Source organism: Delphinapterus leucas, chromosome 15 (genome assembly GCF_059928025.1).
Source record: "Delphinapterus leucas isolate spDelLeu-1000000601 "Yukka" chromosome 15, BTC_Dleu_Yukka2, whole genome shotgun sequence".
Classification (NCBI taxonomy): Eukaryota; Metazoa; Chordata; class Mammalia; order Artiodactyla; family Monodontidae; genus Delphinapterus; species Delphinapterus leucas.
This window is the reverse complement of record NC_143143.1, coordinates 74476849-74502680: the sequence shown is the minus strand read 5'-3', so window position 1 is coordinate 74502680 and position 25832 is coordinate 74476849. Positions and strand designations below refer to the sequence as shown.

Below are 25832 nucleotides of genomic sequence, written 5' to 3'. Positions count from 1 at the left end.
AATGCACTCAATAAACACTAGTGTAAGCCCCTATTGGGGGGCAATTCAGGAGCCCAGGGACGAGGAGTTCCAAGAAGAGAACCCCTAGGGGTGCAGCTTCCCGGGATCCATAAAGACTCCTGAGGAGAGCAGATTCCGAAAAAGTTTTTCCTCGAGAAGCACCGAAGTTTTCCGAAAATAGCCGAAGAGCTGGGATGCAGGGGCCAACAAAGCCGACCGCGAGAGTCACCAAGGGCTTCCGGAAAGAGCCGAGGAGTGGAAAGAGCGGTTTACCGAGAGTTTACGGAGATAGCCGAAGAGCAGGGAGGCGGGGCCACTAGGCTTCGAAAAGAGCCGAAAGGTTGGGAGGAGGAACCAGTTCCACAAGGCGGAAGTGTCGGCGTTCGAGTGGCCGAAGAGCTCCGAGGATTTCCGGAGCTAGCCGAAGCAGCTCCGACAGTTTCCGGAGAGGGCCGAGGGTCTCCAAGCGGCTATGCGGAGGCGCAAACATGGCGGAGGCAGGTCGTGTTGAGAGTGAGCTGAACGAGGGGCTGGCGCCCGCGGCCGAAGCACTGGTAGCGGCCCGGGAGCGGAGCAGACGCTTCTTAAGCGGCCTAGAGCTGGTGAAGCAGGGCGCCGAGGCGCGCGTGTTCCGCGGCCGCTTCCAGGGCCGCGCGGCCGTGGTGAAGTACCGCTTCCCCAAGGGCTACCGACACCCGGCGCTGGAGGCGCGGCTCGGCCGGCGACGGACGGTGCAGGAGGCCCGGGCGCTGCTCCGCTGTCGCCGCGCAGGTGAGGCGGCCCGGCTTGGGGGCGTGGGGGACGCGGGTAAGGGGCTCCCCTGCGCTGCGGGCCGCGATTTGCCTCAGTTTCTCTGTTTGTACCTTCTGCATGGCTTTCCGTTAAGAAATGTGATCCTTTTATCCTTCTTTTCGTTCATTAACTCTTCAGAAGCCGCTTGGCCTTGCAGCGACTAGCATTTGTCCCGGAGCCATTGGCGCCTGGTTCAGTTCTGGCTCTGCCACTCTTGCTCAACGTTGCGCATGTCATTTAACTGCCCTGAACCTCGGTTTCCCCATTTGTACCGTCTCAATTTTCGATCATTATCTTTTTTTCCTTTTAAGAAGCAGACGTAATTACAGGTACTTGCCCAGGAGCCAGGCTCTCTGGGTTCAAATACTCCGCTGCTTCATATATAGCCTTTCAGCAAAGTTATATAACCTCAGCCTCAGTTTCCTCACATGTAAAGGGAAGTCATTGTAGCTATATCCATCTCATAGGGATGTTGTGGCCATTAGACGAGATGTGTATGCCATGTATTATGTTTGAACATAGGACTGACTTGTGGCGCTCAGTAAACATTAGATTTCATTCAACTGTTTATTTTTTCATTAAAATATCATTGCACCATGACCGTAAACCTTGTCCTCAGATGAGAAACGTAGGCTCAGAGGAGTAACTTGCCCAAGCAACCCAGCCAGGCTCTCACCCCATATCCCTCTGACCCAGAAACACTGGCTTTTCACTTTTACACTTCCTACCTTTGTTTCTGTCATTGGTATTTTTTAGGTGTCTGCTGTACTCCAAGACACTGTTAGGTGCAGGGAGATCTGGAGGAAATTCGGTAGCAGACAAGCAGATGCACCTCTGCCCTTGATCATATTTAACGACATTATTCACGTGTTCATATTTTCTATTTTCACCCTCTCCAAGATCTAAGTTCTGTTAAGCAGGGATCGTGCCTGCTTTTTTTCTGCTGTATCCCAACAGATTTGTCTCCAGTATCTAGAAGTGTCTTGAGGGTGATTGACATTCAATGAAGATTCATTGAATCTTCAAATTCAGAGAAGTCACTGAATTATTGGAAGTATTGATCGCATGTTATAGAAGCAGAAATGGCAGCTTAGAGAAATTAATGTGACTTTAAAGTTATACAGCTAATAAGGAAGGGAGCAGGGATTTAAACTTGTCCTTCCTCTCTATAAAGATGAATCTCTAAGCCGGCACATGGCTTGGCCTCCTGCTGGTGTCCTTGTCAGGTAGAAACGGCTCTGACTGGGCTGTGCTTACCCTTCTGGCTCTTTATTTTGTTTTGTATTTTAGCGAATAAGTATGACAAATGAAGTCCAATCATAAAGGGTGGAAGGGAGGAGGGAGCTTTGGCTCTGCTCACCTTAGCTATGGGGTGGTCTTAGCACAGTCCTGTAGGGGAAACTTCCAGAGAAGTTAAGGTCTGCCATTCCGCAGCATTCCTAAATCTTCCCGAAGTACGCAGATACACACTGTAAAAAACTGGCTCAGTCTTTGAAAATTAAGCTTACTATTTAAAAAAAAAAAAGAAGTATCTAATTGAATGACCCCTTATGTCTTGGTTGCAGGAATATGTGCCCCGGTTGTCTTTTTTGTGGACCATGCTTCCAACTGCTTATTCATGGAAGAAATCGAAGGCTCAGTGACTGTTCGAGATTATATCGAATCCACTATGGAGATTGAAAAATCTCCCCAAAGTCTCTTTGGCTTAGCCAAGGCAATCGGACAGGTTTTGGCTCGAATGCACGATGAAGACCTCATTCATGGTGATCTCACCACGTCCAACATGCTCCTGAAACCTCCCCTGGAACAGCTGAACATCGTGCTCATAGACTTTGGGCTGAGTTTCATTTCAGCACTTCCGGAAGATAAGGGAGTTGACCTGTACGTGCTAGAGAAAGCCTTCCTTAGTACCCATCCCAACACCGAGACTGTGTTTGAAGCCTTTCTGAAGAGCTACTCCGCTGCCTCCAAAAAGGCCAGGCCAGTGCTTAAAAAATTAGATGAGGTGCGCCTGAGAGGGAGAAAGAGGTCCATGGTGGGGTAGAAGAATTCTGTGACGACCACAGACGGTTAAGCTGTTCACAGTAACTTTGAAGGAATGCTATGAATATGAGATTCGACCTAAATAAAGGTGGTGGGATATTTTTAGGTGCCGTCTGTGATCATGCTTCTTAGGCGTTATCGTCTGCAGTTGACTGTTCTCAAGAGCTTACTCTGTACGTAAGGCATGTCTGGCAGAACTGGGCATTCAGAATAAATCTCAGGCTTTCTCTGCAATTGTGCCGTGTACACCTCAGATCAAGGGCATGGCGTTACAAAACATTGAACCACATACTGAGAACCTTATTCTGTTTTCAGTCCTGGTGAGGCAAGGACAGAGTCTCAGTTGGTGACAGTATGTCTTTATCAGCCCTCTAACCCAGCCTTTTTTGTTGTTGTGTTCATGACAGACTCCTCTTTGAAACCAGTACAGTGGGTTACAACGAGCATTTTAAGAAAGAAATGGAATCAGAGATTAGAAAATATCAGAGCACATTACATGTAGTATTGTAAGTATTGTTTTATGAAACTTGTTTGAAATGTGTATATAGACAATGGTATGTACTAGGTTTTGATGTAAAATACAGTTCTTTTTGAGGGTCATGGTAAAAAAAAATGATGAAGAATGCCGCTTAACTCCAGTTTCTCCTTTTTAAAAAAAGCAGGCTCATAGCTTTCAGGCAAGTGAAATTTATGTATTTCTATACAAGACTTTTTTTTTTTTTTTTGCGGTACACGGGCCTCTCACTGTTGCGGCCTCTCCTATTGCGGAGCACAGGCTCCGGATGCGCAGGCTCAGCGGCCATGGCTCACAGGCCCAGCCGCTCCGCGGCATGTGGGATCTTCCCGGACCAGGCTCGAACCCATGTCCCCTGCATCAGCAGGTGGACTCTCAACCGCTACGCCACCAGGGAAGCCCCTGTACAAGACTTTTTATTTTTGTTGCTCTGTGTTTTTATGGCTATCTTCTAATTAAGAAGTGATTGGTATAAAGTTCCTTTTAATTTCCATAGGTAAAAAAGCCGGTTTATATCAAAGACAGTAAGTAGATTGAGCAAAGATAGTGAAGTAGCTTGGAAATGACTGAAGTTTGATAAAACCTGGTTTAAGAGAAGGTGCAGGAAAACTGTATTAAGATGTAAAGTACCGCGAATTAGCTCACACTTATCCTTGCCCAGTTTCTTCCCCCAAAGAATTTGTGTGTGTGTTGGGAGGGAGGGAGGTATAATAAAACACTTTCCTCCTGTAAGCTCTAACTAGCAAGTCAATATTTTGAGTGTGGGCACTGTACTGGGTACCAGGTGCAATGATGAGCAAGATGGACAAGCATTGTTCTCATGGAGTGAACATTCTGGAGCAACTTGGACTGTGTCAGTTTTGTTCACCACAGTTATCACTCTGCACACGGCAGATGCCCAGGAATGAAAGAAAACTTCCCTTTCTGGGTAGTGGTGACTGGTTGAGAGAACTGACATCATTGTTTGGTTACTACACGTCAGGCGTTGAATCTAAAACAACGCTAAATTAGGTATTGTCACCATTCGATAGAGAAACGGGCTCAGAAGGGGGGGAGCTTGTCCAAGATGTCACAGGTAGCAAGGGGTACTTTTCCCTGGCTCCAAAGCCCATATGCTCTCCACTGATCCTTTAAGAAATGAGATGCATTTCAATATATGACACATATTATTATAATATGTGTTGGCATTATGTTACACTATTTTCAAATAATTCCAAGGCCACAGGAGCTGGCCATAATTTTTTTCAATGAATATTCTCAACGTGACTGAGGGCTTATTCCCCAGTTTCCTCATATACTGTACAGCTAATATGGCTAATCTCTACCTCGTGGGGAGAATGGTTGAGCCATGCGTGCAGCTGTTAAGTCAGCGGATACCTAGCGCTCGCTGTGTGCCAGGCACTGGAGATACAGAGGGGACACGAATGTCTCTGGAAACAAACTGAGGCCCTAAGACAATTTCAGACAGTGATGAGGGCTGTAAAGCAGCGGCCCCCAACCTTTTTGCTATCAGGGACCGGTTTCGTGGAAGACAGTTTTACCCGGGGGTTGGGGGCGCTGGTTGAGGCGGTCCTGCCAGTGATGGGGAGGAAGGGGGGGCAGCAGATGAAGCTTCGCTCGCTCGCCCGCCGCTCACCTCCTGCTGTGCGGCCCGGTTCCTAGCAGGCTACGGACCGGTACTTGGTCCCAATCCAAGGCCCGAGGGTCGGGGACCCCTGCTGTAAAGGATGCTGAGATTCTGAGTGACCTCGAGTGGAGGGAGAGGGAGGAGTGGTCAGGGAAAGCCTCGATGAGGTGACCTTGGGAGTAAGACGTGACGGAGAACCAGGAGATGGGGCGTGGGACGCCAGGTACCAAGTTGGTGAAGGAGGAGCATCCCTGAGGGACAGCAAGGCTGGTGGGGCTGGTTTGCCGCCGAGCAAGGAGGAGGAGCAGGAAGTGAGATCGGAGAGGTGGGTAAGCGCTGGGTCACGCAGGGCCGAGTAACAAGGCTGGGTTTTTATTCTTAATGCAGCTCAGGAGGTTTTAAACCAGGAACATCTGATGTACATTGTGAAAGGATGACATTGGTAGAAAAAACAAAACTGCAAAGGGCCAGAGTGGAGGCAAGAAAACAGTGAGAAGGTTAGCCTGTGATGCCGGTAGACCAGGGTGGAGGCATCGGCAAGCGTGCTGCAAGCCGTGCGGCAGTCACCGGGGTATGTGACGCGGTGGCCAGCGGCTGTGGGAGTGGCGGCAGCAGCGGCAGCAGGGAAGCAAAAATGACCTCTGCAGGCATTAAGAGGGAGAGGGAGACACTGGAGGCTGGAGACACTTCACACGTGTTCCCAGCAGGAGTATTTCCTGTCTTCATACTCAGCCCGTGGCCAGGGCAGGGAAATAAGGATTAACAAGCCTTCCTAGGGGAGCAGTGGATTCTTCTCCTAGTTCAGTGTCTCACAGAGGGCTAAGGAACCCTCTGCGATCCCAGATCCCTCAAAGTCCACAGGGGACAGGCAGCCTGTGCTTTGCACCGATAAGCCAGTGGCACCAGCAGCAGCAGGTGAATTCCCACTGGTTATAACAAGGGTTATAACGGATGAGGAAACACTCTTAGCAGTGAGAAGTAGGACGTCCTAGGGTCACAATAAGTGACAGAGCTGGGATTCAAGCCCACATTTTTAACAACAGTTAACTTTATTGAGCAGTCACTAAGTTCTTTGTGTGCACTAACCCATCTTACAGAGGAGACAACTGAGGCACAGAGAAATTCAGTCTTGCCCAAGGTCACACTGCTAATGAGTGGCAGAGCCAGGGAAATGTGATGTGGCACAGATGTGTCCAACACTGAAAAGGACACAGGCCCACATCTCCTGGGAAATTGTGGCCAGTCCGCCGGCCACAGAATGGAGTTACCCAAGCCTGGCCTACTGAGTGCCCCGTATAGGCGTGCTCTTATTAAATGATCTGAGCTGGCCGAGAGGAGATGGGACCACCTGCACTCATGAGGCACGTGGGCTGTAATCTCTGCCATAACTGAGGACGTTAGCCTGAATCCTGATCCTGATTCCAATACAATTTTATTTACAAAAACAGGCAGCTGGTTTGTGGGCCACACTTTGATGTTTTAAAATATTACATTAACATATTTGTCTCAGTTAACTGAGTTTTAGGGGCCCCCTTAAGTTTGTGCCCTAGGCAGGTGCTTCTCTTGCCTCGCCAGAGCCCTGACCCTGCCGTCACCAACTGACAGAGCCCCTGACAGTGAGTGCCCACGTCCTTACAAGGGCCCGCCCCAACCCTCTTCCTGGAACTGGGTATCTCCTCTTTTGTCTTGAACTCAGGGCCCTGCAACTCCAAAGGACTGAATTCCGCTTTCCCCGAACCCAGTGGAGTGGCTCTCCTTCGCCACCAGAGGTCGCGAGTTACCGTCATTCTCTGTGCAAAGAAGTCAAAAAGAAACTTCCCTCCCCTTCCATCCTCTTTCACTTCCTTCTCTCCTCCCTTCCTCTTCCTCCTCTGTCCTCCTCCCCTCCGCCTCCCTTGTTCTCCTTCCTCTCCTTCCCTCTCTTCTTGCTGTCTCCCTCCCTCCCTCTCTCCCTTGAACTTGTTCATTTATTCACTCAACACCTTAGCTGAGTGTCCAGATGTGGGCACCATGCTTATCACTCAGGATCCTAGTGAGCAAGACAGACCACACGTGGGGACGTCTAGTTCCCTCCCGCCTTGATTTTGTCATGCGTTCTCTCACTCACTCGCTCACTCACTAGGCATTTAGCAAGCATGTTGGCTGTGTCCAGCTCAGTGCCAGATCCCGAAGAAGCTACAGTGACGAGGAAGTCCCCCTACCACTATCCCAGTGCCGCTGCAATCAATGGTTTCCCCACTGCTCCCTGTCCCCCCTGCCCTGCCCCACTTCTTCCCTGGACCCCCCTGCATCCTTCCTCAGCAGCCAGAGACACCCTTGTAAAGCCAGAGGATGCCACTTCCCTCTTCAGAAGTGTGATGGCTTCCATCCCATGTCTCCTTGCTCACCAGCTGCATGGCTTGGGACCCCCTCACTGTACCTCTGAGCTACAGTGTCCTCATCTGTAAAATGGGCTAACAGTGGTGTCTACCTCGTGGAGCTGCTGTGAGCACTCTGCTGGGTCGGAATTCCCAGGAAGCACACCCAGCGATGCAGTTTAGCATGTAGGATGCTTATTAAGGTGTCAGCCTCCAGAGAAGGGAAGGGAGGGAAGGAAGCAAGGGAGAGCGGGGGCAGAAGTGGGGCTGAGAGGCAGACCCAACAACAGCCTCAGCCAGCTTCCCCGCCCGGTGGAGGGGGGTGTCTGCAGCTACAATGGCCCTGCAGAGATGTCCCAAGTTAGGCAGAGATGGCCAGGCCTTCATAATCTCACATCACCCAGACATGAGCGGGCCACCCCTGGAAGGGTTTGGGCTTGGATGAGGCCACTCTGCTTGTGACTCGATTCCTGAAGGGGAGACAGATGAAGGCTGCCTGCTGACTACATCTGCATCTGGGGCAATTGGTCCTTCCTTGTAGAGGAACTGGGTCTCACATCAACGCCCCCATAAGCATTAATGAAATAATGTACGTAGAGCACTACTGCAGTGCTTGGCACATGGTAACAATTAGCTGTTGTTGTTATTATTATATAATTTATATTGCTACTATTTTTAGAGACCAACAAACAGGCAATTATAATACAGCATAATTTGCTTCACTTTATAAGCCAAGGATACACAGGTGCACATTGCCTGGCCCCAACCCTAATCTATCTGAATCAAAAGGTCTCAGGCTGGGCTGAGAATTTTCATTTCTAACAAGTTCCCAGGTGATGCTGAGGCTGCTGTTCGGAGACCACTGCCCTAAGGGAAATCAAGGTGTTTTACGGGAAGATCAGGAAATGGATGCTGGTAGGGCAGAAACAATAGTTCTTTGCTCTACCCCTTTTACAGAAGAGGAAGCTGAGGCTCACAGATGCTAAGCACCTTGCCTAGAGTCATCAGCCTGTATGGTAGAGACTGTGCTAGACATTGTCTGTTGCCTACTAAAAGCCAGCCCCCTTATTCCTTTTGGACAGAGCCTGGTATTTGTCCAGGTATTTATTAGGTGCAGATGGCTTTATCTCAGAGAAGCTCAGATTGGTCCCTGATATAGGGGTGGGCATGTGACCTTTTTCTGGCCAGTAAGATACAAGAGAAAATTGCAAAGTTTGCTTCTGGAGAAGATTTTGCTTCTTACAGAAGGTGAGAGAATTCCAATCCAAGAGCATGGGATATCTTTCTGACCCCCTCTTCTCACTTTGGGTCAGCCACACGGTTCTTCCAATAGGCAGTCATGCTCCCATCTCAGGGCCATTGTACTTGCTGTTCCCTTTGCCTGTCACACTGTTCTTCACACATCCTCACATGGCTTCCGCCTTCACTTCCTTAAATTCTCTGTCAAACACCACTGTGTCTTCCATGAGCACCCTGTATAGAAGCTAACGCCCCCAGCCTCAGCCCTCCCCATCACCTCCCCAGCTTTGTCTCCATCCCATTCACGAGCACCTGCTACCATTTGCTTCTTGTATGCTCTGGGGGGCAGAGGGTCCTGTTTGCTGCACCGTCTCAGCCCTTGTTTCTCTATTGGTGCCTGGAAGGTAGTGGGTGCTCAGTAAACATTTACTGAATTGAGTTGGATTCCCTTATACAAGCCCAGCCTGCTTGTTGGAAAAAAAACCAAGGAGCTACGTGAGCCTTCCTCCCCTATGCCAAACTCACACACACACACACACACACACACACACACACACACACACACACACACCCCACCTACCCACAGTCTTCCCTGCTGGAGGCAAAGCAGAGTAGGGTCCTGGCCTGCAGCTTGGAACAAAAAACAGTCAGAAGCCTGGGGGTTTGGTGCCGATCAAAGGCCTCCTGATGTTTGTAAACCTTTGCTCTCTGCCTGGGATAGAGGGGGTTAGGGGATGGCCCAGAATCCAGAGTTAGTTGTAGCTCCAGGCCAGGGGAGTCCGGGCCCTGCCCCTTTCCCCGTAGAGAGGAAAGGCCCTGAGAGGTCAAGTTGCTTGACTCCCTCCCTCCAGGGTATCTCAAGGGGTGACTTATCCCCGCCCCAGCCTCAGCCCACCTGCTGAGACTTGCTTCAAAGCCAGTATTGCTCTTGGAGCCGTAGAGGCCTTGACCAAGATGTCACGCTGAAAGATGCTGACCGTGGTACGGGGCTCAGTGAAGGGAGTGGGGGAGGCACTGAGAGTCCCTTCCATGCAGGCGAAGTGGAAACTGGTGCCCATACTCTCCCCTCAGGCTCTCTCCTCTCTCCCTCCTTTATGTTTCTTCATAGCACTAAGCACCGTGTGATATGCTATATATGTCACTCATGCATCTCGTTACAGAGCTGCCAAAATAAAACCTCTATGAGAGCAGAGGCTTTTGCTTCATTCGATCATTGCCAGAGCCCCAGCACCCAGAAAGATGCCTGCTACATAGTATGCGCTCAATTCATATTTGTTGAACGAATGATATGCATGATTTTGGTCGATGTTCATAGTAATAAAATACACTTTATTTAAAGCATGTTCAACTATTCAATAGTTGATTGAACCCCTGCTATGTCCCAGGCACTGGGACTGTAGCACGGTACAATCTGGACTCCTTATTCTCATGGGGCTTCATCTAGGAGGGAATAATTTCAAATGGTGAGTCATGCTGTGAAGTAACAACTGAGGGGATTTTATACAGAGGGAGTGTTGTAGAGTTGAGGAAGGCTACGTTTCATTAAATTAGGTAGTCACGGAGGCCCTTCTGAGGAGGTGACGTCTGAATTGAGACCTGAGTGAGGAGAAGGAACCAGCCACTATGAAGGGATGGTGGGGAAGGAGTGGGGAGGAGAGATCCAGGCAGAGGGAGCAGTCAGTGCAAGAACTTGGCATGTTCAAGGAGCAGGAAGAAGGTCACAAAGAGGGTGGCACCCAATGGTTGAGGGGAAGGCAGGTGGGACATGGTGTTGAAGTGTTAGGCAGGATTCAGTCATTCATGTAAGTGACCAGCACAGTGCTTGGCACATAGCAAGCCCCTTAGTAACTAAGCTGATGTGTATAATCAGTGTGCGTGTATGTATACACACACACACACACACACACACACACACACACACTTTACAGAGGTTGTAATTTGCATATTAAAGAGGGGGGTAGTGGGCTTCCCTGGTGGCGCAGTGGTTGAGAGTCCGCCTGCCGATGCAGGGGACAGGGGTTCATGCCCTGGTCCGGGAAGATCCCACATGCCGCGGAGCAGCTGGGCCCGTGAGCCATGGCCACTGAGCCTGTGCGTCCGGAGCCTGTGCTCCGCAACGGGAGAGGCCACAACAGTGAGAGGCCCGCGTACCATCTGTCCAATGGGTATACCAATGGGAATGAAAATAAATGGTAGTCAAACCATCCTCTGACTGTGGAAGTTCTTTAAGAATTCCCTCCCCGACACACACAAAAGATAAAACACACCAAAAAAAGGAAAAGAAAGAATTCCCTCCCACACTCTACTTTCTTTTCAGTGTAAAGGGGGGAAGAAACAAAGGCAGGGAGCTAATTAGTGGGTCCAGCCTTGGAGCCCCCTTGTCCCCTGTAGAGTTCTAAGTCATCCAGCTAGAGGCCTCATGTCTGCAGACTCTCCTTCCTATAAGAAGCTCTTCTCCGGGTGAGAAAAGTAATAGTGGTGGTAACCTTTACCTATTGCTGTGTGACAAACTGCTCCAAAACATAATGGCATAAAACAACCATTTATTGTGTTTGCAGATTATGTGGGTCAGAACTTTGGACAGGGCAACCCAGGGCTGTCTTTTTTTTTTTTTTTTTTTAACCGAGGAATGTCTTTGATCTACCACATCTGGGGCCTTAGTTGAAAGGCAAAGGGCTAGAATTATCTGAAGGCTCATTCACTCATATGCCAGTTAGTTATTGCTAGTGGCTTCTTGGGTTTCTCTCCATGTGGTTTTACTGCCTGGTTTAGTTTGAACTCCAGATATGACAGCTGGGTTTCAAGGGCAAGAGTCTCAAAGAGTGAGGGAACCAGGCAGAAGCTGTACCCACTTTATGGCTCAACCTTGGAAATCACATCGCATCCATTCTGCCATGTTCTATTGGTTGGTGCATCACAAGCCCCCACCCACTTTCCAGAGGTGGGGACATAGACCCCCAACTCTCAGTGCGAAGTGTTAATCACATTGTAAGAGGAGCATATGGGATGCACACATAGGATGGAAGAGATATATTGGTGCTGTCCTTGGAAAATCTGCCACAAGCAGAATAACAGTGGCCAGTTGTTGCACACTTACCATATGCAAGTACTGTGCTATACCCTCGCCTGTTAATCCTCCCAACATCCCTATGAGTTACATACAATTTTTGTTCTCATTTCAGATAAGGAAACTGAGGCCCAATGGGTTGCATAACAAGCAAGTGATACAGCCAGAATTTGAGTGTTGCTTCATCCAGTGTGGTGTGACAGGCTCAATAAGGTAATGAAAATGGATTATTATAAGGATTAAATAAATTAATACATGTAAAGTGCTGCAAACAGTGCCTCACACATAGTTAAGTGCAGTATATGTGCTTGCTATTATTAATGCTATCATTATTATTATTACTACATTTGAGTCACCAGATTGAAACCTCTGCTCTAATAGAAGATATTTGTACTCTGAATCTCTCAGCTGGTTCCAGAAACAGGGAGCCAGTCCGGGGGCGCTGGGTGCAATATACCCTGGTCCCAGTTGCCTCCGGGCTTTGGGGAATGGACTTGAGTTTCTATGATGTCAGCTGGTCCAAATCCCCAGGACTCGTTTTTCCGGTTTGGAGCACCCCATCCTCCCACCCCCAGGCCTCACATGTCCAAAGTGCTCTCTGCAGGGCCTCGCTGACCATCCAAGGCTGTCTGACACTAACCTGGCTAGAACCTTTGATGAAGCCGACTATTAGGCTGGCTCAAGGTCAGGTCTCCAACTTGAAAGGACATGGGAGAGGGTTTCATCACAGCCTGCAAAGGGTCCATTGGGAAATAACTTGCCCTAGGGGTTTACGGGAATCGTGGCAGCATGACCTGGATAGGAAGTGAGCACTGCGCCTCTTCCAGGGCCTTTCTCTTGCCATCTCTTGGTTTCCCAAATTTCAGATCTTTGCATCCAATTTTTGGAATTTTGCAATAACCATGCACTTCCCATACTAAGAGTTACGTAGTGTTTTTCTTTGAGCTGCTTCACATGGTAAACTTCAATAGATTAACTTAAAAGGAGGATTGTTTTAAAATCATGGGCTTTAGTTTAAAAAAAAGAAAGAAAGAAAGAAATCACTTGTCCTAAGTCAAAAGTAATTAGAAGAATGAATAAAATAAAAAGAAACCAGTGCTGTCCAGTCGCAGCAAGATGTCAAAGTCTCTGGCCTTGAAATCTTCTTTGGCTGTTACAAAGAGAGTTACCAAGTGATGAGATGTTAAAGGGACACTAACACCCAGCCGAGACCCTCTCCGTGGTGTAATGAAGAGTTAAAGAAAATTGACACAGGGAATAACTTTCACTCTGTGGGATTAAATGTTATTTGAATACCGTCTAGTACAACATAAAATGATCTGTGTTTCCTTACGGGTCTGCCTCTCAGGTGTTGAGAAATATTCCACCATCTAATTCGGTCTCAATGACAGCTCCTTTCTGTCCCTCCCTCAGAAATCTGAAGACATGTCCACAGAAAAACCTGCACACAAATGTTCATAGCAGCGTTACCATAATAGCCCCAAAGTGGAAACAACTCAAATATCCATCAAGTGACGCATGGATAAATAAAATATGGTATATTTATACAATGGAACATTATTTGGCCATAAAAATGAGAGAAGTACTTACACATGCTACAGCGTGGGTGAACCTTGAACAAAATCATGCTAAGTGAAAGAAGCCAGACACAAAGGACCACGTATTGTATGATTCCATTTATACAAAATGTCCAGAATAGGCAAATCTAGAGAGACGGAAAGTAGATCAGTGGTTATCTAGGGCTTTGGAGGTTGGGGGGAGATTGGGCATTGGTTGAGACTGTTAATGGGTGTGGGGTTTCTTTCTAGGATGATGAAAGATTTCTATAATTGATTATAGTAATGGCTGCACAACTTTGTGAGTATACTAAAAACTCTGGACCTCTTGGCTTTAAATGGATGATTGTATGCTATGTCAGTTATATCTAAGTAAATCTGTTACTAACATAATGAAAGCAGCATCTGTCACTCTGCTTAAATCCCTGCAGTGGCTGCCCTTGTCATTCAGGGTAGAATGCAGAATCCTTGCTCAGCCTTTCAAGATCCTGTGTCTTCTAGTCGCTGGCTGCCCTTCTGATCACACCTCTGTACCCAGTTCCTTGATGACTCTAAGCCAGGTCTTGCTTGCTCTTGCCTCAGAGCCATTGCACTTGGCTTTTCCTTCCTCTTGGAATGCTTCCTTCACATACTCAGAGGGTCCACTCACCCACTTTCCTTGGGTCTCTGCTTAGCTTAAGGCCCTTAGTCACCTAGTCATCCAGGGCTTCCCTGACCACCTTATCTGAAATGGTACCCCCGCCCCCCATCACAAGCCATCTCCCTCTCCTGCCTCATTTTCCTCCGTAGCACTTGTCATCTTCTCATCTTTATGCCATAATACATTTTACTCATTTGTTTATCATTTGTCTCCTCCAACTCCATCCCCCGCCAACTAAATGAAAGTTCCAGGTAGGCAGAGATTTTAAATTTTTGGTCTTATTATGATTGTATTCATAGCCTGGTATATAGTTGCTATGCTGTCAATATTTATTGAATAAAAGGAATAATGAAAGGCGTGTATGATTAGCCCCAAGTTTACTGGTGAGGAAAACCAAGTCTGGTGTTTAAATATTCATTTAGTAAACATTGACAGAGCACCTACCACAGACCACTCCCAGGCCCTGGAGATATTAAGTGGCAAAATTTTGGTAGAACTCAGGAGGGCCATGAGAACCGGATTGAAGTCTCTAGATATGAAGTTATAGAAGCCAACTCAGATTTTGCATCAGGGAAATGATTCCACCAGAATCTGACAAAAGATGGATTAGCTTTTAGGGGTGTGGGGAGTTGGAAAGCAGTGGAGTTGTTCCAAAAGTGGCTCTCAACCCCAGCTGCACATTAGAATCTGCTGGGGGCTCTTAAAAATCCTGATGTTCAGGCCACATCCCAGACAATTAAATCAGACTCTCTAAGGGCAGTGCCTGGGCGTCAGCATTTTTAAAGCTTCCCAGGTGATTCCAAGTGCAGCCAGGGTTGAGAACCACTGTGTTAGATGGTTAGAGGAGTGTTGATGACCCTTGTTATCTGATGGTACTGAGTATTAGGAAACAGCTTCTTGAGTGCATACACTCAAATTGTTGACAACTCTCAAATATTTGAGGGGATGAGGTGTTATTTTACTTTAATGTTCACCGTAAAAGTCATATTTCTCATATCTAATAAACACATCTAATGAAACATATCTAATAAAACATATACTCTGAGTCATTACTATGTCGTGGTTAGGCATGGGGACTCTGGAGCTAGACTACTGGGATTTGAATCCTCCTTAATAGCTGTGTGTCCTTGGATAAGCTACTCAAGCTCTCTGTACCTCAGTTTCCTCCTCTGCAAAATGGGAATATATTAGCATCTACTGCATAAGGTCATTTTTGTGTTCAGTGAGTTAAATCATATAAAGCTCTTAGAACAGGGCCTGGCACAGAGTAAGTACTCAGTGAATGTTGGCTGTTATTATTCATTAATAAGTAAGGTATGAAGCCAACATTCCTTGAGCATTTGACATAGATCACTAATTTGATTAAATTCCCTTGAACAGTATAAACTGCAATTATACATTTTAGTAAATCTGATTCTTTTGAATGGTTCAAGCATATTAAACGGTAGACCAGGGACTTCCTTGGTGGTACAGGGGAATGCAGGGGACGTGTGTTCGATCCCTGGTAGGGGAACTAAGATCCCATGTGCCGAGGGGCAACTAAGCCCGCGTGCCACGACTATTGAGCTCATGTGCCTCAACTATTGAGCTCACATGCCTCAATGAGAGAGCCCGAGTGCCGCAAACTACAGAGCTCATGCGCCCTGGAGCCCGCGTGCCACAACTAGAGAGAGAAAACCCGCATGCCACAACTAGAGAGAAGTCCGCGCGCTGCAACTAGAGAGAAGCCCGAGCAGACCGTGAGCCATGACGCAAAGATCCCGCGTGCCTCAACAAAGATCCCGTGTGCTGCGACTAAGACCCGACACAGCCAAAAAAAAAATAAGGAAAATAAATAAATTAAATAAATAAATATATATATATATAAACTAGTAGGCCAAGTATAAACAGATTCACTGTGGATGAAACTCATGCATACTCTTACACCAAGACAGGTTACAAAAGTGCTGACCCCATGGAATTTAGTTTATTTCTTATTCATATTTTTAGAAAATCATAGTTTTAAAAAATTTATAGATAGAACTATAGAAATTACATAATCTGAACACCAGAGAGAAAATAGACTGAAAAAATGAACAGACCCTCAAGAATCTGTGGGGTTATAACAAATGGTCTAACATTTGTGTCATTGGAGTTCTGAAAATAGAGGAAAAAGAGGAAGGAGCATAAAAGTATTCAAAGAAATAATGGCTGAAAACTTCTCAAATTTGGCAAAAGAATAAACGTACAGACTCAAGAGGCTGAGTTAACTCCAAACAAGATAACTAAAAGAAACTACACCAAGGCATATAGTCAAACTTCTGAAAACCAAAGACAAAGAAAAACACCTTGCAAGCAGTGAGAGAGAAATGACATCTTACCTCTAGAGGAAAAGCAATTCAAATGACAGCGAATTTCTCACCAAAATTCACGAAGTCCAGAAAAAAGTGGCATAATGTTTGTCAAGTGCTGAAAGAAGAAACTGTCAACTCAGAATCCTATATCCAGTGAAAGTATCCTTTAGGAACAAAGGGGAAGTCAAGACCTTCTCAGATGAAGAAAACCTAAGAGAGTTTGTTGCCATTGGACCTACTCTAAAAGAATGACTAAAGGAAGTTCTCTAAACCAAAAGGAAATGATAAAGGAATATTTGAATATCAGGAAGGAAGAAAGAACACAGCAAGCAAAAATATAGGTTACTGCAATAAACTGTTTTCCTCTTGGGTTTTCTAAATTATGTTTAATGGTTGAGGCCAAAATTATGACATTGTCTGATGTGGTTCTAAATGTATGAGGAGGAAATACAAGATACTAATACTAAAACAGGTAAAGTAAAGGGACATAAAGGGAGATAAGGTACCTATACTTTACTGAAATTGGTACCAGTAGACTGTGCTGAGTTATGTACATACAATGTAATAACTAGAATAAGCACTAAAAAATCCATACTAATAAATGCACTCAAAATCACTATGTAAAAATCAAAATGGAATTCTAAAAAATGTTCAAGTAATCCACAGGAAGGCAGGAAAAAGAAAACAGAGAAATAAGAGAGATAGAGAATAGATAGAGAACATATAGAAAACAGAATGGCAGATTTAAGCCCTAATATATCAACAATTATGTTAAATGTAAATGGTCTAAAAACACTAATTAAAAGACAGAGCCTAGCAGAGTGGAGTTTTTAAAAGCATGACCCAACTGTATGCTGTCTGTAAGAAACTCACTTCAAATATAGGGCTTCCCTGGTGGCGCAGTGGTTGAGAGTCCGCCTGCTGATGCAGGGGACACGGGTTCATGCCCTGGTCAGGGAAGGTCCCACATGCCGCGGAGCGGCTGGGCCCATGAGCCATGGCCGCTGAGCCTGTGCGTCCAGAGCCTGTGCTCTGCAACGGGAGAGGCCACAACAGTGAGAGGCCCGCGTACCGCCAAAAAAAAAAAAATGATATATGCATATTGAAAGTAAAAGGATAAAAAAATATATATGGCAAACGGTAGTCAAAAGAAATCATAAGTGTCTATATTAATATCAAAGAAGGTAGACTTCAGAACAAAGAAAGTTCCCAGAGACATAGAGGGACATTATATAATAATGAAGGAGTCAATACACTAAAAAATTTAGCAATCTTAAATGTGTATATGCCAAGCAACAGAGCTACAAAATATGTGAAGCAAAAACTGATAGAACTGAAAAGAGAAATAGACAAATCTACATTTATAGAGACTTCAACACCCTTGACTCAATAATTGATAGAATAAGTAAACAGAGAATCAGCAAGGCTATAGAAGAACTTGACAATACCATCAAACAACAGAATCTAGTTGACGTTTATAGAACAGTCCACCCAGCAACAGCAAAATACACATTCTTTCAAGTGACTATAGAACATATAGAAAGATAGTTATGCTGGACCGTAATACAAACCTCAAGAAAGTTAAAAGAATTGAAATTATACAAGGTTATGGTTCTTTGACCATAGTGGAATCAAATTAAAAATCAATAACAGAAAGATCATAGGAAAATCTCCAAACACTTAGAAACTAAACACCTCACTTCTAAATAACCCACGGGTCAAAGAAGACATCTCAAGGGAAAATAAAAAATACATTGAACTGAATGATAATGAAAATACACCACATAAGATTTGTGAGACACAGCTAAACCAGTGCAGAGAGGGGGAATTTTTATCATTAAATGTATACATTTGAAAAGGTGAAAAAGATCTCAAATCAATAATCTAAGCTCCCACTTCAATGTCCTAGAAAAAGAAGAGTAGAAAAAAAGAAAAAAGAAAGAGAAGCATGGAAAAAAGAAAGATAGGCCTAGAAATCAATGAAATTGAAAACAGAAAAACAACCTCCAAGCATTGGTTCTTTGAAAAGAGGATTAAATTTTAAAATCTCTAGTAAGACTGACAAAAAGAGAGAGAAAAGATGCAGGTTACCAAATGAATGAATCAGGAATGGATGAATGAATCAAGGATATCACTATAGAACCTGCAGACATCAAAAGGGAGTACTAGAAACTCTACATGCAAACATTTAACAATTTAGATGAAACAGACCAACTCCTCAGAAAATAAAAACTACCACACTGTACTCAGTATGAAGTAGATAATTCAAATAGCCCTATAACTATTAAGAAAATTAAATATAAAATTTTGCAAAAAATAAAAAAATCTATAGGCCTAGATGGTTTCACTGGGAAATAATACCAAACACTTAAACAAGAATTAACACCAATTCCATGCAATCTCTTCTAGAAACTAGAAGAGAAGGGAACAATTCCCAATTCATTTATGAGGCTGGTATTATCCAGATACCAAAACCAGACAAAGGCAATAAAAAAAGAAAAACTACAGACAATATCCCTCATGATTATAGATGTAAAAATCTTTAATAAAATATTAGCAAATAGAATTCAACAAAATATAAAAATAATTATACATCATGATCAAGTGGCATATTCCCCAGGGATACAAAGCTGGCTCACTACTTGAATACCAATCACTGTAATCCATCATATTAATAGGCTAAAGAAGAAAAATAATTTGATCATATTAATTGATGCCCCCTCCCAAAGCATTTGATAAAATTCAACACTCATCCATGATAAGAACTCTCAGAAAAATAAAAATAGATGGGAACTTTCTCAATTTGAAAAGGAGCATTTGCAAAACACCTACAGCTAACATTATAGTTAATAGTGAAAGATTGAATGCTTTCTCCCTGAGATTGTGAATCATGTATGAATGTCCTTTCTCAAACTCTTATTCAACCATAGTGCCTGAAGTTCTAGCCAGTGCAGTAAGGCAAGAAAAGTAAATACAAGACATACAGATCTGAAAGGAAGAAATAATCCAGTTCTTATTTGTAGATGACATGATTGTCTATATAGAAGTCGGAAGGATTTGAGAAAAAAAAAAAAAACCTCCTAGAACTAATTAATGAATTGAGCAAGATTTTAGGACATAAGATAAACATACAAAATTCAGTTTTATTTCTGTATACTAGCAGTGAATATATGGATCCTGAAAAAAATAGAATACCATTTACATTGCTCAAAAATGCAGTACTTATGTGCAAATCTAACAAAACATGTATAGGACTTTTAGGCTGAAAATTATAAAATGCTGATCAAAGAAATCAAAGAAGATCTAAATAAATGGAGAGACATACCACGTTCATGGATTAGAAGAGCCAACAGAGTAAAGATGTCAGTTATCTCCAAATCGATATGCAGGTTTAATTTTTGTAGATATAGATAATATTCTAAGAATTTACGTAGAAATGCAAAGAAACCAGAATATCTGAAACAATTTTGAAAAAGAAGGATAAAGTGGGAGGAATCACTGTCCCTATTTTCAGGACTTATTATACAGTTACAGTCATTAAGACAGTGTGGTATTGGTAGAGGGGTAGACAATTAGATCAATGGAACAGAATAGGGAAGCCAGAAACAGATCCACCAAATATGCCCAATTGATTTTTGACAAAAGTGCAAAAGCAATTCAACGGAATAAAGATAACTTCTTAAACAAGTGAAGCTGTAGCAATTGGTAGGCAAATTGATAGGCAAAAAAAAAAAAAAAGAACCTCAATCTAAACCTCATACCTGATATAAAAATTAACTCATGGACTTAAATATAAACATAAAACTATAAACTATCAAACTTCTAGAAAAAAATGTGAGAAAAATCTTCAGGATCTAGGGCTGTGCAAAGAGTTTGACACCAAAAGCGTGATCCAAAAAAGGGAAAATTTGATAAATTTGACTCCACCAAAATTACAAATGTTTGCTCTTTGAAAAGTCTGTTAAGAGGATGAAAAGCCAAGCCATAGACTGGGAGAAAATTTTTGCAGACAACGTATTTGTCAAAGGACTGGTATCTAGACTATATAAAGTACTCTCAAAACTCAACAGCAGAAAAAACGGTCCACTGAGAAAATGGGCAAACAACAGGAGGAAATAATTTCCCCCAAAGAGGATATACAGATGGCAAAGAAGCACGTGAAAAGAAGTTAAACATCATTAGCCGTTAAGAAAATGCAGATTAAAACCACAGTGAGGGCTTCCCTGGTGGCACAGTGGTTAGGAGTCCACCTGCGGATGCAGGGGACGTGGGTTCGTGCCCCTGTCCGGCAGGATCCTGCATGCCGCGGAGCGGTTGGGCCCGTGGGTCATGGCCGCTGGGCCTGCGCGTCCAGAGCCTGTGCTCCGCAGCGGGAGAGGCCACAACGGTGAGAGGCCCGCGTACCGCAAAAAAAAAACAGAAACAAAAACAAAAAACCACAGTGAGACACCTCTACACCCCTATCAGAATGGCTAAAATAAAAAATACCACCCCAATGCTGGCAAGGACGTGGGGAAACTGGCTCACTCATACGTGGCTAACAGAAATGTAAAACAGTGCTAACACTCTGGAAAATTGCATGGCGGTTTCTTCAAAAACCAAGGGTGCAACTACCATACAATCCAGGATTGTACTCCTGTGCGTTTATCCAAGAGGAACAAGAAGACCCCTCCGGGCGCCAACCCACAGGTGACTGACCCACCGCGGGAGAGAATAAGAAAAACAATCTCAACAGCAATAGCTACCAACAGACCTCTTGTCTAGTGGAGACCGTCACTGTCATCGCCCCCACTTTGTGGTTGAGAAGACTGAGGTTCAGAGGCAGTTGTCAAGGCCACGCAGCTAGTATGTGGCAGAGCCAGTACCTGAACCCACTTATTACTAGTAAGTGATTTAATCTTCCAGTTGTCAGTATGGCCCTTTCCACGGGAGAGTAAGGAAGGGTTCAGCCCGTTGCCCCAGGCCACATAGCTGGAAAGTCAGGAGGTTTAAACCGGAGGCTACTCTGCCTTCTGGGCTGGAGTCCTGTTCGTGCTAGGGTCGAACTTTTCCTAACTTTCCCGGGTCTCTTTCGCCCAGTCCCAGGGGAGCAGGCACCACCCTTTTCCTCCGGGAGGCGCAGGGAGAGGGCGGGTCCCCAAGCGCAGTCCCCTCCCCAAACCCTCCCCCAGGCTATAAGCCGGAGCCGGGGGGCCAGGCGCGGGCAGTCCCGGACTGGCCCGCTCCGCGGGGCGATCGCGCAGATGGCGGCGCTGGCGACAGTGGCTAAGAAGGTGTGGAGCGCGCGGCGGCTGCTGGTGCTGCTGTTCACGCCGCTCGCGCTGCTGCCGGTGGTCTTCGCCCTCCCGCCCAAGGTAACGCCTCCTTTGCCTGTGGGCCCCCCGTTCCGCGCCCTGGGCGGCCGTGCAACAGGCAGGACCCTCTCCTCCCGAGCCTCTGAGGCGGAACACCGCTGAGGTCCCAGTCTAGACAGATTTCACCAGACCCCCTCAACCGTCCCCCCTTTACCCTGCCTTGGCCTGCTGTGAACACCTCTTGCCGCAGTTCCCCTTTTCTAGCTGCTCCTTGGAGCCTGGGTCCCACCTAGCCTTCTGGATCTTCTCACTTCTACAGGCATGATTTCTTTTTATTGAGCTCTAACTATGTGCTTGGCGCTGTGTTGCACATTTCACTTGATAATCACAAGGAACGCTTGATGAATGCCAAGCTGTGTAACCTGGGGCAAGTCATTTAACCTCTCTGAACTTCAGTTTACTCATTTGTAAACATAGGGGAAACGATAATGCCAATCCACTGGGTTGTGGTGAATATTAAATGAGGCAATCTATGTAAATCTCTTAGAACTGAGCCTGATACACAGTAAGTGCCTAAGAACGCACAGGCTGGTCTTATTTCCACGCGCCTCATGTGATGGGGATGGCCAAGATTTAATAAACGCTTGCTGGGAGCAAGGTGCAGTGCTAAAATTTGCTTTATGTGCATCGTCTTATTTAATCCAGACTGAAAGTGCCCCTCAGAGGGGGAGGATCATTTGCCCCATTTTCCAGAGGAGAAAACTGAGGCTCGGAGAGAAGTGACTTGCTCACAGTCACATAGCAAACAGCTGAGTGGGATTCAATCCCTGGCTTATCAGAATCCAGAACATGACCTGTTTCTAGACTCTCAAAGAAAGTAATCCCTAGAAGATCAAAGGCTGCAGATTGAGGCCAGGAGTGTCATGATAAAAGTCACCACCAATGGGAGCTGGAAGGAGATGGTACTGCAGGTGTCTGTTGGGTCCCTCACCTCTGCTCAGCCCATTTGCAGCATCATGGGAGGGCACTAGGCTCATTAGACAAGGCTTCTACCTCCAGGAAGTTGTTTCACTATCCCTCAATGAGATAGTAAATGTTCATAGAAGTAAAAGTAAAGAGAGTGTGTAACTTAGTGGCGGATTACCCAGCACCACCAGCAGAGACCAGGGGAGCTGGGAGAGGTGTTCAGAGAGGGATGCCTGGAGGAAGGAGCCCTCCTTGGGCCCAGGGGGTGAGGAAGTTATACGAAGGAGATGGTGTCAGGAGATCCAGGGCAAGTTCTCTGGTGTGGAATTATCCAAGCAATTAGACTTTCTTGACATGCAAGAGAAAAACAATAAATCCTGGTGTAAGGATTAGGTTGCTTATTCAAAAACTAGCGCACCCCAGACCACTCGCTGACTTCAGGACCTTGGACCAATCTCCTTTCTTCTTTGGGTCTCCCTTTCTTTGTCTATAAAATGGAGCGATCTCCATGCTAGCTTCTGAGATTTGATGTGAGGGGCTGAGTAAGGAAGTTGCTTCGCTTTGTGAAGCATCACCGGTGGAAGGCTAGATGGGTCTGGGAGGTCCCAGGCAGAGCTCTGGGGAAGAAGTGATGAAACACACAGAGTCTCTCTCCTCAGCAGGGTGTTCTGAAAGCTTCTCTCCGCTCTGCCCTCTAGCAAGATTTGTGAACCCAGGGGCAGGTCCAAGTGTTACGGGGCCTGAAGCATGTACTTTTTAAGGGGCTCTCTTTAAGAAAAAGCTTACAGATTTACAGATACAAAATTCAGTACAGGGTTTGGGAGTGGCTCTGAAGCTTAAACTTCATTAGCTTCACAGAGAATCCACTTCCATATGGTCCCCAGTGTGCACGTGTAACAGCGAATGCCTGACCCTCTGCGATGGTGGTGAGCCTAATAAATAAAGTGTTTCATTGAGTGCTTCACTCTTCTCATGTGCCAGGCTCCATGCTAAGAGTTTCTCAGGCATTGTCCTACATAATGTCCACATAATCAGGGAGGCAGCTGCTGTTAGCATCCCTATAGTACAGGTGAGGAAATGGAAGCTCAGCAGGGTTAGGTGACTTGCCCAAGGCCACACAGCCAGTACAAAGCCAGAATGCAGTGTCTGTACTTCTAACAGCTGCATTTTATACTCTTTCTTTCATTATAATTGACTAAGAACCTCTCCTGTTTCCCTACAGATCCCTGGTGGGTACTCTTGGTGTGGCCCTAGATGTCACTACCTTTTAAAGTGGCTGATAAGCCAGGGCCTCCTCCCAGGAGGCAGGTCTGACTTCTTGGGAGATCTTATTAGCCTCCCTCAAAATCTCTGTCGGCACACTCAAAGCCCCCTCCTCCATGTAATATGCATGTATTTATCATATTATATTATTATTATATCCTTGGATATTAATAACTGACATGTCTCTTAATGTACAATGTGAATAAAAGCATCCTTAGAGAATAATGAACAGAGAAAATTGCTGTTTTTATTGATCTGTGACATACATTTAAAGCAAACAGAGTGGGTGTGCTCTGCACACATAGTTTCAAGACAATTCCTGTAATCGTAACCAGTTTTAATCCCGTGATAACCTCCCCAAACAAAGGCTGGCAGTCTAAAAAAACATTGTGCTTTCTGTGCAAATGAAGCTTCAAGGCAAGTGTCCTCTGTGTCTACCCCACCCCCAACATCAGATTGCTGCTTCTAAGCCGCTCTCACCTGGAAACTCTGGAGCCACCAATGCCGGTCATAGGGTACACCTGGGTTCCCAAAAACTTTTGCAAAATTGTAGGTATCGGGAAAGAAGTTTGAGATCCTTGGCACTGATCATTTGCCCCTTGCTGGGTTCTGTTTTTCCAGCTTGATAAGGTCTACAGGCCATTGCTGCTCTGATGTTCTAGAAGACTGTGTGATCGAAAGGGTTGGTTCTCATACACCTGTCCCCTGGCGACTGGTGAGGGAGGCTGCAGGGAGGCTGGGGTTAATCTGAAGGGTAGAGCCAAGGGGTGGGGATGGCAGGGGATGGGAACAATTCTTACATTATGTCCTCCTGGCTTGGAACCCTGTCAGCAGGGGTGAAAAGGAGTGGGATGCCCTTCTGGAATGCAGTGGCTGCAATTTCCAGGGCCACTGGGGATCATGGCTCTTGCCACAAAGAGTGCCAGAGCCTAAGGAAGTCAGGACACTGCCGGAGGGACCACCTCAAAGTTTTCCAAGAATGGGCATCTTGGGAGGTGGATATTAGAGGACCGGCCTTGGGCAGCTAGAGGGGACGGATGAGATCTGCACCAGTCCCTTGTGTTTGCAGAGAAATCTTGCCTCCTTTCCCTTCCTACACCCACTGAAAGCAAATTTAGCTGGACTGACCATCTGGCCAAGATGCGTTCTTACAGTGGGTACTCATAGGTGACTCTTTCTAAGGATGCTTTGAGCAGGAGGAGTTTGGGGGAGGGGGTGCTCTGGGCAGGACTGCTGCAGAGTGTCCTACAGGCTGTGCACTGCACAAGGAGACCTGAGGAGGCAAAATGAGACTGAACCAACCCGCACTCCACATGCCAAGCTGTGTACTCTGGTGCAGTGCTGGATCCACCTGAGGAAGAGCCCCTTTTCCCAGTTTGCACAAAGGCATCAAGTCTGGCTAGCAGCACACTTGTTCTGGGGCGGTAGTACATCTGTGAAGTCAGAGGCCCACTTTTTTTTTTTGCATATGCTTAATTCTTGGGTGGGGGAAATTCAGGTGGGTGACCAGGACAATGGTTATTTCATTCCCAGTTTTGAGTCTTTGGAATCAGAACTGGATTCTCATTCCACATCATTGCTCTGTGACCTTGAGCAAGTCATTTGGCTTCTCTGGGCCTCAGTTTCTTCATTGATACCATGCCCATACATCACCTTCCTCCCTGGTTATTATCTGGGCCCAGTGAAATCGTGTGTTATACTTGCACCATCACTTCTTACTTTTTTACCCAACGCTCTAGATGCGTTTTAACTCGCCTATTTTGCAGATGAGGAAACTGAGACTCAGAAGTAAGATGATCGAAATAGCATGGGCCTTGGAGCTGGGAAGACCTGGGTTTGGGTCTTGGTTCTGAAACTGTGAGTCAGGGAGCTTGGGTTGGAGATTTCACATTTCTGACCCTCGGTTTCCTCACTTGTGAAGTGGGGAGAACTCACGTGCTTCCCATAGGGCTACTATGGGACTTAATTAAGAGAAGATACAGAAATTGTCCAGTGCCGTGTCAAACGTGGTGGGAGTTTATAATACTAATAATTGATAAAAATTTTTTCTATTTGCCCCACACTGTTTTACATGCCTTTCACATTTTAGTTCATTTACTCTTCACATCAGCCTTAAGAAGTGGGAATAATGATTATCCCCA

General features: G+C 45.7%; 2 protein-coding genes across 5 annotated transcripts in view; both read left to right on the top strand.

The window, feature by feature from the left end:
- The first annotated feature begins 442 nt into the window (after positions 1 to 442).
- TP53RK (TP53 regulating kinase) lies at positions 443 to 23916 on the top strand. Of its 3 annotated transcripts, XM_089897001.1 has the most exons (4): positions 444 to 771; positions 2358 to 3341; positions 11755 to 11852; positions 13053 to 23916. In XM_089897001.1, the coding sequence occupies exons 1-2, from the start codon at positions 489 to 491 to the stop codon at positions 2834 to 2836; spliced, it is 762 nt and encodes a 253-aa protein (XP_089753127.1). In that variant the 5' UTR covers positions 444 to 488; the 3' UTR covers positions 2837 to 3341; positions 11755 to 11852; positions 13053 to 23916. The 3 variants fall into 3 exon arrangements, with proteins under 3 accessions (XP_022420767.1, XP_089753127.1, XP_089753126.1); XM_022565059.2 differs by lacking the exons at positions 11755 to 11852; positions 13053 to 23916 and having other exon boundaries at positions 443 to 771; positions 2358 to 2797; positions 3243 to 11737; XM_089897000.1 differs by having other exon boundaries at positions 11755 to 23916.
- The window catches only part of SLC13A3 (solute carrier family 13 member 3), an 86485-nt gene continuing 72413 nt past the window's right edge, over positions 11761 to 25832 (top strand). Inside the window, exon 1 of one of the 2 annotated variants that reach the window (XM_089896998.1) lies at positions 11761 to 11852. The gene's annotated coding sequence lies outside the window, so the exon portion shown is untranslated. The remainder of the gene's footprint in view (positions 11853 to 25832) is intronic. The other variant, XM_022565056.3, reaches the window with a different exon arrangement.